Source organism: Triticum aestivum, chromosome 5A, assembly GCF_018294505.1.
Source record: "Triticum aestivum cultivar Chinese Spring chromosome 5A, IWGSC CS RefSeq v2.1, whole genome shotgun sequence".
NCBI classification, from domain to species: domain Eukaryota; kingdom Viridiplantae; phylum Streptophyta; class Magnoliopsida; order Poales; family Poaceae; genus Triticum; species Triticum aestivum.
In genome coordinates this window covers 670,129,811-670,143,296 of record NC_057806.1, presented here as the reverse complement: position 1 = coordinate 670,143,296, position 13,486 = coordinate 670,129,811, and the positions used below count along the sequence as shown (strand labels likewise).

The window sequence follows — 13,486 nt, the reverse complement described above, 5'->3', positions numbered from 1 at the left end:
GTTAGGTTTTATTTAGAAAACCGGCCGGTTCCGATCGGTTTAGTTTTTTTTTGTTTTGTTTAGGTTTTTATTTTAGGCCCGGTTCGTTTAGTTTAAACCTAGGGCCCGTTTAGGCTATCTAACGCACAGGGCACAGTATAGGCCCATTAGGCCTTTTTCTTTTTATTTTGATTTTCTGTTTTAGCCGAATAGTTTCTGTTTTCAAAAATGTATATCTTTTATTCTGTTTAATATTTTTGAGTGATTCTTTTTTTTGTTGGATTGCAAATTTTATGTAGTTTCTGTAAAATATATATTTAGCTATGTCAAAAATAATTAAAATTGCTTTATTTTAGTTTTAGTCAGAATAGTAAATCTGCTATAACTTTAGTTAACAAAAAAATTATTTTTGCATGATTCTTTTTGTCATCACTTTATTTTGACATTTGCCAAACCCTAGAAATTAACTTGGGTATTTTAGGATTAATAAATAATTAGTTTTAGACAGAATCCTATTAATCCTAATTAATTAACTAGTTCCTGTTTTCCTAATTAATTAATTAGTAAATTAATTTATTTTTAACTTGTGATTAGTTATTCTAGGTTAGTTTCTGTCATTCTAGTAGATGAACTTTTATTTATAACTAATAAAAGTTTTAAATTATTTTTTCTTAATAGAAATTGGATTAGGCCTAAAATGAGTTTTATAATAGCTTTTTAATTAATTCTTTTTGCTCCTAGTTGCTTAGTGAAACCTTTTCTGTTAAGTTAACCTAAAACCATGATTAGGTTATATTAAGAAATTTTTATTATATAAAACTATTTTTGTTATTGTTTGAAGTAGGGAAAACTTTGAGTGGCCTTTATTTGAGTTTTTCTTTTGGATTTGAGTTTTGGTTGTTTGTTGTGTTATGTTACTTTTGTTATGTTGTGTTATGTGATCCTATTGCTATGTGCTTATTATAGTTATTGTTTGCCTCGGTAGAATTTCCGGAGTGCGAAGATTGCTACTACGAAACCCTAGTTTTTTTTCGAAGATCGTCAACCAGGCAAGTTCACTTTGACCATGCTTTTCTTACCTCTGTTTTATTGCATTTAGTGGCACCATTGCAACCACCCCTCAGTAGTGTTATTGAAATTCTTGTAGTTGAGTAGTATGCATGAGGTAGGAACCCATCACCCTGTTACCAAGCCCGGGACGTTATTTATTTTTATGCTACGCTATAGTAGACGGGGTTTGGTATGAGTGCTCGGGAGTTATGTGAGAAGGGAGGATTCTACGTCAATGACGACAACTCCATGATAGAATCTGCAAGGACTGCCTCTTCAAGACCTCAAGACTTCAAGACTCGAGACAGGATTTCAATACACACTACTGGGTGAAGGACGGTTGACGGGCACCCTGGAGAACCCAGTGGTTGGCCGGGATGCATGGAGAAGCGCCATGACATCTTGCGGAAAGCTTCACCCAGACTCAAAGAGACGGAAGAATACTTCACGCCCGAAAGCTTACCTGTGCAACCGCAAGTCATTATGGGCTCTGGCTTGGTTGACCTTAGTTGTGACTCTGGCTGGGACGGTACTAGTAGATGTAGAACTACGGTAGGACAGATGGGTACCGGACAGTGGTCAGAGGAACTCTTTGGAAGACCATGTTTCGGTCATCTTGTTCCCAAACACCCTGAAGTGCGAGAACGTAAAGAGAGGGATCGAATCTTGCGGGTAAAGTGTACAAACCTCTGTAGAGGGTTAAAACCTAATCGATTAGCCGTGTCCCCGGTTACGGACAATTTGAGCATCTGGACTTGGATCTATCTCGGAACTCTCAACACCGGACTGATAACTTAATTGTGGGCAATTTATGATGATTTTGGGCTATGAGACATCGGTTGGTGGAACCATGTCATGATAGAAAACTCCATAGTACAGACTTCATGTATTCCTTTGATGTAGGGAAAACAAATCAGCTTTTACGCAAACAAAATTCAGATACAGAGCCACAAAGCCATAATGCATATAGTATAGTTTTATCATCTGTTCTTTTTATTGTGATCTTGCCGGTACATTCAATGTACTGACCTACACGGCTACAACGTATCATGTTGCAGATATTTCCTCGACGAGTAAGAATTACGATACAGGGTCACGGTCTACACTCAACCTGCCGATGGCGTTGATGGGACTCCACACCCGTTTGATTGTTTCCGCTGAGTATTATGAGGTATATATCATTTTACGTTATTTATACATGTGATTGCACTTTGATATATACATTGATGTACTGTGTGTGCCAGCATACTGATCCAGGGATGGCACAGTAACACAGAGGCTTGACCGTCTGAGGTCGGGTCGCTACATGCACGCTACTGCTATACATTAGCTGTAGCACCTTATCAGTAGCGCATCACCCCGCGCTACTGATAGGCCTAAAACCCGCGATGCTGCTAGGCTTTTCCCTAGTAGTGACACTATGACCATGATGATTTAATAGTGTCGGTGGTAATGACTATGATGATTATTAGCTAGTGTTGTTGGTGATGATATGATGCAAGAGTTTTTATATTAATATGATGATGATGTTGATCATGATTATCATGATGATTTGTTATTATGATCATGATTAGTTATTATATCATAGGTGGAAGGAACGCGGATTAGATTCATGTGGATGGGTCAAAAGTGACCAAAAGTTGAATTAGTAGGATCGTCATCCTAATTCAACTTTTGATTCATCCAAATGAATCTAATCCATGTTTCTTCCTCACAATGATATATTAATTCATCATGGACATAATGATATAACAACCTCTTAATTGATACTGTATCAAAATTTGTATAACGGCGTATAAATGCACTAAAAAAACAGAATAGTGGTAGCGCGGGGCACGAAAAACACTACTACTAGTTAGATTGGCAGTAGCGTTTGTATGGAAAGCACTACCGCTAAGTAGCTATAACAGTAGCGCGGGTTGGAACGCGCTACTGCTAAGTGTTAGTTGTAGCGTCATATCAGTAGCGCGGTATCCCCCGCTACTGATAGCCCTCAGACCCGCGCTACTGCTAGGCCTTTCCCTAATAGTGATGGGTTTATCTCGTGTAGAAGTAAGTAAGCGAGTTCCTCGAGTACTCCACCCATTGAGACGACAGATATATGAGATGCAACTCAAGAATGATGCGATGCCAGGTCAAATCCAAAAATTCAAGATGCTTTGATATGCACTTTTAGCTGTTGTTATGCTTGGCTTCGTTCTTTCAGCCGGATCGGTGGCAGCATTTCTTCTCATAGGATTCATTACATTGATTGTGTTATTAGTCTAGATCAAGTAGTGGTAGAAGTTAAACTCATTGATTATTATCCTTCAACTATTATGTATCTAGGCCAAATTAATGAGATCGATGTTGTTCTAATTGTGAGTGTTTGTCTATATTTTAGTATGTATATATATTTACACAAAATAATTACAAAATTTTCAAAAAATACTAGAATAATAACATTATAAAATTATAAACAGATCATTTATAACAATATAAAACAATGTGTACAAAAAATAACTAAAAAATAAAAATAAGAAATAGAAATGGTGTTGGCCACGTCAGCAAACGCCAGCAAAAACTATGTCAGCCCTCAAATATAATTAACCACCCACACTTCCCCTGTTCCCCACACCCACATCCAAATCCATTCACACCACGCACGTCGTCGCCTATGCCGTGACAACGCCCTCGGCCCCATCTCCGTTGCCGCCTCCAATATCGTCGTCAAGGACCCACCCCATACTTGGGCTGAATATAAGGAGTGTCGTCTGGGTTGTTTTTTTACCGGTAACTGATCGCGTCGCCCGCCCGGACGTATGACAGGGGTTTGAAGCGTCCTGCTGTAGATGCTCTCATGTCACTGCCAATAACTACTTCATCCATCCAAGGCCCGATAAGTGGTTTTATCCTAGTTGGTAATCTTGCACAGATAAGCAATCGACACAGTCTTTTTGTTCCCTTGCATCATTGCTACTTCTTGAGCTTGCATTGGTTTTTCCCTTAAAAAGGAAAGGGTGATGCAGGAAAGTAGAGATAAGTATTTCCCTCAATTAGAGAACCAATGTATCAATCCAGTAGGAGACAACACACAAATCACCAATACCTGCACAAACAATCAAACAACTTGCACCCACACGATAAAGGGGTTGCCAATACCTTCACGGTTACTTGCAAAAGTGCGATCTGATAGAGATAGATGAAACTAAACAAACGATAAAGTAAATATTTTTGGTATTTTTGGTCTATAGATCGGAAAGTAAAATATTGCAAAAATAATAGATCGGAAAGTAAAATTGTAGATTGGAAACTTGTATCATGGAAAATAGACTTGGGGGCCATAGGTTTCACTAGAGGCTTCTCTCATATAGCAAATAATATGATGGTGAAAAAATTACTGCCGAGCAATTGATAGAAAATGGCAAAGTTATGACGATATCTAAGGCAATGATCATAAATATAGGCATCACATCCGTGTCAAGTAGACCGAAATGATTCTGCATCTACTACTATTACTCCACACATCGACCGACTCATGCCTGCATCTAGAGTATTAAGTTCATGAAGAACAGATTAATGCATTAAGTAAGATGACATGATGTAGAGGAATTAACTCAAGCAATATGACCAAAATCCCATCTTTTTATCCTCGATAGCAACAATACAATACGTGACTTGCTGCCCCTACTGTCACTGGGAAAGAACACCGCGAGATTGTACCCAAGCTAAGCACTTCTCCCATTGCAAGAAAAACCAATCTAGTTGGCCAAACCATATCGATAATTCGAAGAGAATTACGAAGATATTAAATCATGCATATAAGAATTCAGAGAAGATTCAAATAATATTCATAGATAAGCTGATCATAAATTGACAATTTATCGGATCTCAACAAACACACCACAAAAGAATATTAGATCGGATAGATCTCCAAGAACATCAAGGAGAACATGGTACTGAAAATCAAAGAGAGAGAAGAAGTCATCTAATTAACTACTAGCTATGCACCCGTATGTCTAAGATAAACAACTCACGCTTCATCGGAAGGACAATAGAGTTGACGTAGAAGCCCTCCGTGATCGAATCCCCCTCCGGCAGGGTGCCGAAAAAGGTCCCTAGATGGGATCTCATGGGTACAGAAGGTTGCGGCGGTGGAAAAGTATTTTTGTGGACTCTTCTGGAGGTTTGGGAGTATATGTGAATATACAGGACGAAGAATTGGGTCAGGGGGTGTTGGAGTAGGCCACAAGGCAAGGGGGCGCCCCCCTAGGGCGATCCCCTATGGCTTGTCGTCTACTCCAAGCTCTTTTGACTTGGAGTCCAAGTCTAACAGGTGTCTTCTGGTCCAAGAAAAATCATCGAGAAAGTTTAATTCTGTTTGGTATTCCTTTCCTGCTAAACTCAAAAACAAAGAAAAAATTTTAGAAACTGGCACTGGGCTCTAGATTAATAGGTTAGTCCAAAAAATAATATAAAATAGCATATTAATGCATATAAAACATCCAAAACAGATAATATAATAGCATGGAACAATTAAAAATTATAGATACGTTGGAGACGTATCAATCATGCCCACCACATCTATCCTATAGCTCATCTGGATTAAAGATTAGCTAACCCCCCCCCCCCTCCCCTAAAATCTCCCAGATAGCGAGACTCACGACGTGTCCAGGAGGAAAGGTTGGAAGGTGCATGAGGCCGTCGAGGGAAATGCTTAGATCTTCAAGATCAACCCAGCCACCATGGTGTCCGCCGAGCACATCAATCAATTCTTCACTCTATGGATGATTATTAATGATTTCCACCTTGACGAGCACATTGAGGATGACATCGTGTGGAAGCTTGCGAAGAGTGGGCACTACTGTGCGGCCTCAGCTTATCGGGCGCAAATCTTGAGAAGAGTCATGTCACCTCTAGACTCCATGGTTTGGAAGGCTTGGGCACTGTCGGAAGTCAATTTTTGTTGCTTGGTTGGTCATCTAAAATAGGATATGGACGACGGATAGATTGCCCAAGTGAGGTTGGTCAAATTATGGTCTTTACCCTCTTTGCAAAAGTGTCCAAGAGACGGGAGCACACTTGCTTTTCAACTGCCAAAGAGTGGCTCCACCTTGACAGCATTGATATATACCTCTTCTTGGTACTTGGACAACTTTGTGGAGCACTGGTGGTCAATGCGGGTGGGAACGGGCGTCCCAAATTCAAAAGCAATGACCTCCCTCACAATGCTCATCAGTTGGACAATTTGAAATGAACGCAATGCTAGAGTCTTCGGGCACAAGAATTGTAACAAACTCTATTCTCTTTTTTTTTTTGCCTCCGTTTCGGAAAAAAAAACCCGATCTAATCCACCATATTCCACCGATCTATTCGTCGCCGAGCACGAGCAGCATGCACTGTTGCACATGATTATAAGTTTATAACCAGTAGTAGTTGATTGAGCTCGTACGCGCACCAGTTGCTCGGCAGTGCATCGATGACCACGTCGGCAGCTAGGCCGCTGCCGACCGAGACAGTTCCGACAGCTCGAAAACGAAGCGGATCACACAGCCAAGACGCCGGCCGCGCACGCCACGCGTCCACATCACCAGCAAAGCTGCTGGGCCGCACATATATACTCCCGATCCCATCGTAGCTTGCCCGCCGTGGACGGACATCCCCCGCTAAACAGTTTAGTAGGAGTGGTAGAAGAAACGAGATCGATCGACGACCAGCTATAGCAAGCCCGTATGCACAACGCGGATAAGCAAGGCCTCTACACCAAATTCCTTCCGTGACTCGGCCCCGTTGGCTCCTTGCTACAGGCGACGCTCTAAAATCGGCGTCGTCGGTGGGGCGAGAGCGCGTGCCGCCGCGGTCACCGCGCGCCGCTGTTTTCCAGGGCGGAACCAGCCGCGGATCCAGCACGCCGCGCGCAGCTGACACGGTGACACCTCCTCCAATCTGTCCCGGCGCCCGTGAGCCCGAGGTCGCGCATACTCGGCCAGCTTGCGCCGTGCGGTCCCTGTGCCGTGTTCCTCTGTGTGAGGCTGTGAGCTGCCGCTACCCGTGGCGTAGCGGGAGATTCATGAGACCCGGGTCTTGGATCATGCGCGTACGCAAAGCGTCTCCGTATGGATATTTGCTGTAGTTACTCAAAAAAAGGATATTTGCTGTAGTGCAGCCGCCGGTACTTGCGCACTTGCATTAAATGGTTTGCGCAAGGGACCGACCCGCCATGGCGATATGGATCATCAAGTGCACGGAGAAACGAATAATAATGCATGCGTGCGTGCAGGCCCGATCGACCGCTCAATTGACAAGCTAGCTATTCTGGTCCGTAGTGCGTGCGCGCTGTTTTTGTTTGTCTCCTCCATTCACGAGTCACGATCGATCCGAAAGCTCATCAAGATGATCCAGGACTAGTTAAGTACCCCCTAAATCTCCGAGACAACGAGACCCACACGATCCAGTCCATCTTTCAGGACTCATCACTCACGCAACCGGGCAGCATGATTAACCGATCCATCGAGCTAATATTCGCCCCGGCCGGTTGCGTCGCCAGTGCAGCGATCATCACGGCGGCAGGCCACGCGGCTAGCAAAGCTAGCTAGCTGCTCGCGCAGCTCCAATCAACGGCGAAAACGCCGGCGGCGCACGCGACGTGTCCACAACACATCGATCCCGTCCTAGCTAGTAGCTCTCTCACGGTGGTCCAGCTGGCAAAAACGGCAAAGGAAGCTCTGCCTTTTTCTTTCATTATTAAAAATAAACAAGAACAAGTTTCGTTATTAAACAAGAACAAGATCGCTGATTGGGGCAGTACGTGCGCATTGGCAAGATAATAAAACACCCTTTATCGAAAAAAACGTGCGCATTGGCGCGGCCTAATTTATTGCAAGTAGTCAGCTGGCGTACTATTTTGTTCTTCTAATTTATCGAATCATGGCGGGCGCGCGGATGGGTTTTTATCTGGTTTTGAATTTTTCGGCAAGCGAGGCTCTTTCTATGATTAAATATAAACTAAGAGGGTTTTCTATAAAAGAACATGCCAGGTCAGCCCCTGACTGGCGGGCCTTGCTGGTCAGTTTCTCCGTCATTACGTGTTTATACGCCGTTTAGTCCGTTTTGGAGCGGCTTGCCTAGACTTGGTACTAACTCGTGAAAATTACCAAAAATGGTATCAATCCACACGTACTGCTTCAATTGTGATACCTCCATCCAATTAACTTACCCAATTCCTTTCGCTCGGTGATGGGGTGCGAGGCAGGCCAAGGTCTCGATCCCGCCATCGACAGGCCGAAACCAGCATGACGATTATTGAAAAGGCCTCAGAGTTTCTTTTATAAGAAAAAGTGAACGAGAGTTAGTCTTTGGGTTGGTCTCATTTTTTTATATAATTGAAAAGCCATATACATGCAACCAAAGGTCCCAAAGAGTTAAAATAACGGCGAGATTCCATTCCATTCTCAGGGTAGCTTTGGCCATTTTCTGCCTGACCAACCCGGTGCAGCCAGCCAGGCGTGACCACACCAAAGATCAGTGACTAGCCAGTTGATGCCAAGGAATGATTGTCGCTTGGGTTTGTCACACCGCATTGAACTCCCAGGTTGCTTCCTTCCGTGATCCCCCTCCTGCCCCAGCCCTACACTACACTGCCACTGGACTCTAGCTAGCTGCAAGTTGGCCGTGTCGTGTGGACCTGTTACAGTGCTACTGCTACTGCTAGCTAGCTACTGCCCGTGTTGCTTGCTGGGAGTGGGAGTATAAGCGTCAGGAGTTTACGCAACTTAGCTGGGAGAGAAATTAAGGGAAGCAAGCATATTCTAGAGCTGTGCTATAGTACACCTTACTACACAAGTCTAGAGCTCGGGCGGCATGGATCAGCTTGACGAGCAGTCCTTCCTCGACGAGCTCATGTCGCTGCCCCGGGAGGAGGCGCCGGCGCCGGCTCCGGCTCCGTGGCCGGCGTACCAGGGCAGCGGCATGATGACGACGAGCGACCTCCTCTTCTACGGCGGCGAGGGCGCGGAGGCGAGCAGCGGCACGGACATAGCCGGACCGTTTCTTCAACAGCCCATGGCGCCACCGCAGGCCGCGCCTCCGCACCGGCCGCACGAGGAGTTCAACTTCGACTGCCTCAGCGAAGTGTGCAACCCTTACAGGAGCAGCGCCGGCGTCGTCCCTGGGCCTGGGGTCGTCCACGGTGTCGGCCAGTCGCTTGCTCAGTATCCCCTCCACGACGCCATGGCCGAGAACGGCACGAGTGGCAGCAAGCTGCATCACGGCGGTGGCGGGTCGTCGTCGTCCCCGCCGTTTGTGTTCGCAGGTGTCGCCGGGGAGGGCTCGGAGATGACCAGGGGCGTCTTCTCCGGCGCCCACCCTAGAAGCAAGCTCAACGGCGGCACTACGTCCAAGAACCTCATGGCGGAAAGGCGACGCCGGAAGCGTCTCAATGACCGCCTCTCCATGCTCCGCTCCATCGTGCCCAAGATTACCAAGGTGTGTGTGGCAAATCGCAACTCGCATTTGTCCTGTCTCCTGTGACCTAATTAGTTAATTTCTATCGAGTATCAGTTATCAATGTGACTTGTGGACCATAGTTAACATGTTTAGATCGAATGAATCGATCAATCTGTAGATGGATAGGACCTCGATCCTCGGGGACACCATAGACTACGTGAATGAGCTAACCGAGCGGATCAAAACCCTTGAGGAGGAGATCGGCTCCACGCCGGAGGAGCTGAACCTGCTGAACACCAGGAAGAATTTCTCCGGCGTTAGCAGCGAGGAGATGCCGATGAGGAATTCCACCAAGGTACACACTTCTCTCAGGCAGCTGATCAAATTACAGGATCCAGACATAAATTCTGAACTGATTGTTATCCACACAGTTTGTCATCGAGAAGCAGGTCGACGGCGAAACGAGGATCGACATCTGCTGCGCCACAAGCCCCGGCGTGCTGATCTCGACGGTGAGTGCGCTGGACGTGCTGGGGCTGGAGATCGAGCAGTGCGTTGTAAGCTGCTTCGGCGACTTGGTCATGCAGGCATCCTGCTCACAAGTAAGGAATTATCGTGTGTCTTTTTTTGGAGGAGCAAAATTTTCCATTAATTTCTTGGCCGAGTGTACATGTTTTCTGCACTATTATAATTCAATCATCGATGCATGGTGTCTGTGGTGTATATAGGAGGAAGGGAGGAGCCGAGTGACAAGCACTGACGAGATCAAGCGGGCATTGTTCACGAGTGCAGGCTATGGAGGAAGGTGTCTGTAGATCGAGCTCGTCAATTTATCAAGCATGCAGAAGAAGCTGTTTGTAATTGTAATTTTGTAATCGTCTTTGTGTTCTATGTTTGCATATCTTTGCTTGATTTGTTTTGAAAAATATCTGCATGAATTAATGTAGTAGTGTTTATGTTAAATGTTTTGAATAGTAGTACTATCCAAAGTTCAACTGTTTGTAACCAGATTGTAATAGTTGGGTGTGTGTCCGTGAGTGTAATGCATGCATGTATGTATCAATGTATGGAGTGGAGTATTGGGATTTGGCCGACATGAAAAGATACCAATCTGTTGTTGTATTTGGTTGGGCACTGTTACAGCTTTTTGTTTCCGTGTATGTTTAGCTGTTTCCTGACAACAATTGTTCATCAAGTTTTGTCCTGGGCTATACGAACACAGTGGTCAAGGATTGGGTACACATATGCATGGGCACATATGAACAAGCCCTGACGAGCACCTCTCGTACTGTACACACAGTGGTCCGTTGATTCCTTCCATGTTTGGAGAATTGTGTGGCCGTGCTGTGTGCATTTTACACCACTAGTAACATTCCGAATTGCACATATATTGGGTTGAAACCGTTATTTTATTGTCTTATCGAAAGCGATACAAACTGGAGACAAACATCCACGAGGACGCAACACTAGCCCATTTGTCTCGGTTCCTCGGTCGGTACTAAAGCTCACTATCTTTAGCTACCTAATAGAAAGAAGTGTCCTTTCTTATCTCCGTGCTTGATCGACGCTACGTACTATAGATACTAGTACGCGGGTACGTGCACATCATGTGAAATGTTCAATTCATGGATACAAATTTTCCAAAAGAAGAAAATCAAACACACGGCTCTTGGAAATTCTAACGAATCAACCGTTGTGTTTTGTTTGTACGTAAAGCTATTATGGTAGTTATCACTTATCACTCCTACAGTGGGTGGTTCTGGTGCAAACATAATAAAAATTTGTTAATGACGCATACAGTAAATAGGAATTATTTTATAATTACATTTGTTCTTGGAGGAATAGTATTTTATAGTTGCAAAACTTAGAAGAAAATGCACATGCCAAAAAATTATCAGTCTCAGATATTTGTACCGTGTTATACTCTAATCACAAGGTGACTTAGCTAATGTATAACAAATCTGTTATAATATTCTCTAAGAAACGCAATATTCTGGGGTACAAAGTTTGGACACATATAATCCAATCCTGTGATGCATTGTGCACACGTGAAAAGCAATAACTGGCCACACTTGCACCATCCCCTACTAATCGTGTGTAGCCACAGAAAATCCTATGATGCCAAGAAAGAGAAAATAGGAGATGGGAGCACAGGACATTGGAGTGGCTGCCAACTTCTGCTGCACGTACAGAAAATGTCGAAACATCCAACAATAAACAATTCCGCAGTGTTGAGATTTCTTTAGAGTGAAGTGTGTTTGTGCAGTGAGCACTGTAGGTGCGAATCCTTTTACTTTGGACCATAGGATTGACGTCATCAACAGCCAAAATTGCTTCTTAGGCTTAGGATTCGAAATTCAAAAACTCGTACACTATATAGATAGTATAGATAGAGAGGACTCAACACACTAGCTAATAAGCAAATGAAGGAAATCATTAAGTACACAAGATCGTCATGAACATATACAAAGAGAAGTCATCGACCTCTCCTTCTCCGAGAGATTGGTCGAACAACAAGTTTTCGTATATCTATCCGACGCTACTAGCTACATATATACAATATAAGATCTCTTACAATTCCCGAACATCTAATGTCAAATTCCACATGGTATTCTCCGGCTTTATTTGTGACGTGGTCAAGAAATAATCCCGCCAATTCCTCTTGAATTGCTCGTATGCGATCTTGTGGTAGGAGTTCATTTCGCATCTGCCACATCTAATTTAAAGAAGGGGGTCAATACATATAAATGAATGAAACTCAACACAAATGATGGTAATAAAATAAAATTATGAATATTATTGCTTACGCACTTCAAATTGTTTTTTAGATTAGCCCCACTTATTCTCGGCCGTCGCGTTGTAGATGAACTCATAAACGTAGTATCCACAGTAATCATTCCCGGGTTCCTACCACAAGCACTTTACGAGAAATAGAGGTCAATCAAACTGATAATGAAGCATTATAAATGGTATTGATGAAAGTAGCTAGAATCAATGGGAGATGCGCGGAACTAGCTAGTAGTACTTACTTTCGGGTATGTAAATCGCAACTCCCCCGGCAGTCCCCGAGCTTCTGCGGTGAACTTTTTCGAAACCCTGCCAGACAAAGAAAATAATTACTTGATATCAGGAAATGAACAAAGTTGCCGATATGATGCGATAATGATCGATTGAACTTACTTCTCGAGCATTTTAGTCATGGCCGCATAATCCTCGGGATCTTTTCGTCTCGAGTCTAAGACGGTTACTAGTCTCTGCTCAAGCTTAATCTCTAGGAGAATAAAGTGAAAGCTGCGCACGCATACATAACTCATCAATTACATTACTATAACCTCGAGTAATAAGGGAAACCGAATATGCACAAAACAGTAACACTCACTTGAAGTTGTAAGGAAAGAGTGTTTTCTCTTTGTTTTGATTTTGAAGCAACGGTCGTAGCAAGTTGGCCTCGGTTTCTGTAGCATCATATTTAACCATCCATTCATCTATGAGATTTGTGTTAATGAACCCAATATCATAGATTTGTGCTTTTCTGCATTCGCGATCTTCAATCTGCATAATATAGTGAGGATAATTATATATACATGCAATGATAGAGCTAAGCTATATATAGAGACTTAATTACAGAAGTACTATTTACAGACAGTAGCAAGTGACGATTATTTTATCGAGGGCCTTTTGATTGAAAAACTGGAAGAACTCCTCAAATGAAACAGACAACAGATCAATTGCAATGAGGTCGTGCTCCTCTTTAACTCTCACCATCAAAGTATCCTTCCCAGACTTGCTGCAGGTTTTCATGTACCACTCATGAAATTTTCGCATCATCGTTGTTAGAGGAGGATGACCAGGTTTGACGAGAGGCTTCCCGTACCAGTATTTGAATACGTCCACCTCCATTGTATCAAAATGTGCATCTCGGGCAGGTAATCTGCAGGATTGGTACCGGGCACCATCCTCGGAAGATTAGCGACGATATCGCTAGACACCTTGAGCGGGGGGCATGATTGGTTTGCTTGTTCGCTGAGCTAGG

The 13,486-nt window shown here is 43.7% G+C and overlaps 1 protein-coding gene across 1 annotated transcript; it reads left to right on the top strand.

Annotated features, from left to right (window-relative positions):
- The first annotated feature begins 8,747 nt into the window (after positions 1–8,747).
- Positions 8,748–10,652, top strand: LOC123108326 (transcription factor BHLH3). Its single transcript, XM_044530143.1, has 4 exons — positions 8,748–9,492; positions 9,632–9,808; positions 9,885–10,055; positions 10,182–10,652. Exons 1-4 carry the CDS (start codon positions 8,869–8,871, stop codon positions 10,266–10,268), a joined length of 1,059 nt encoding a protein of 352 aa, XP_044386078.1. The 5' UTR covers positions 8,748–8,868; the 3' UTR covers positions 10,269–10,652.
- Positions 10,653–13,486: the final 2,834 nt, after the last annotated feature.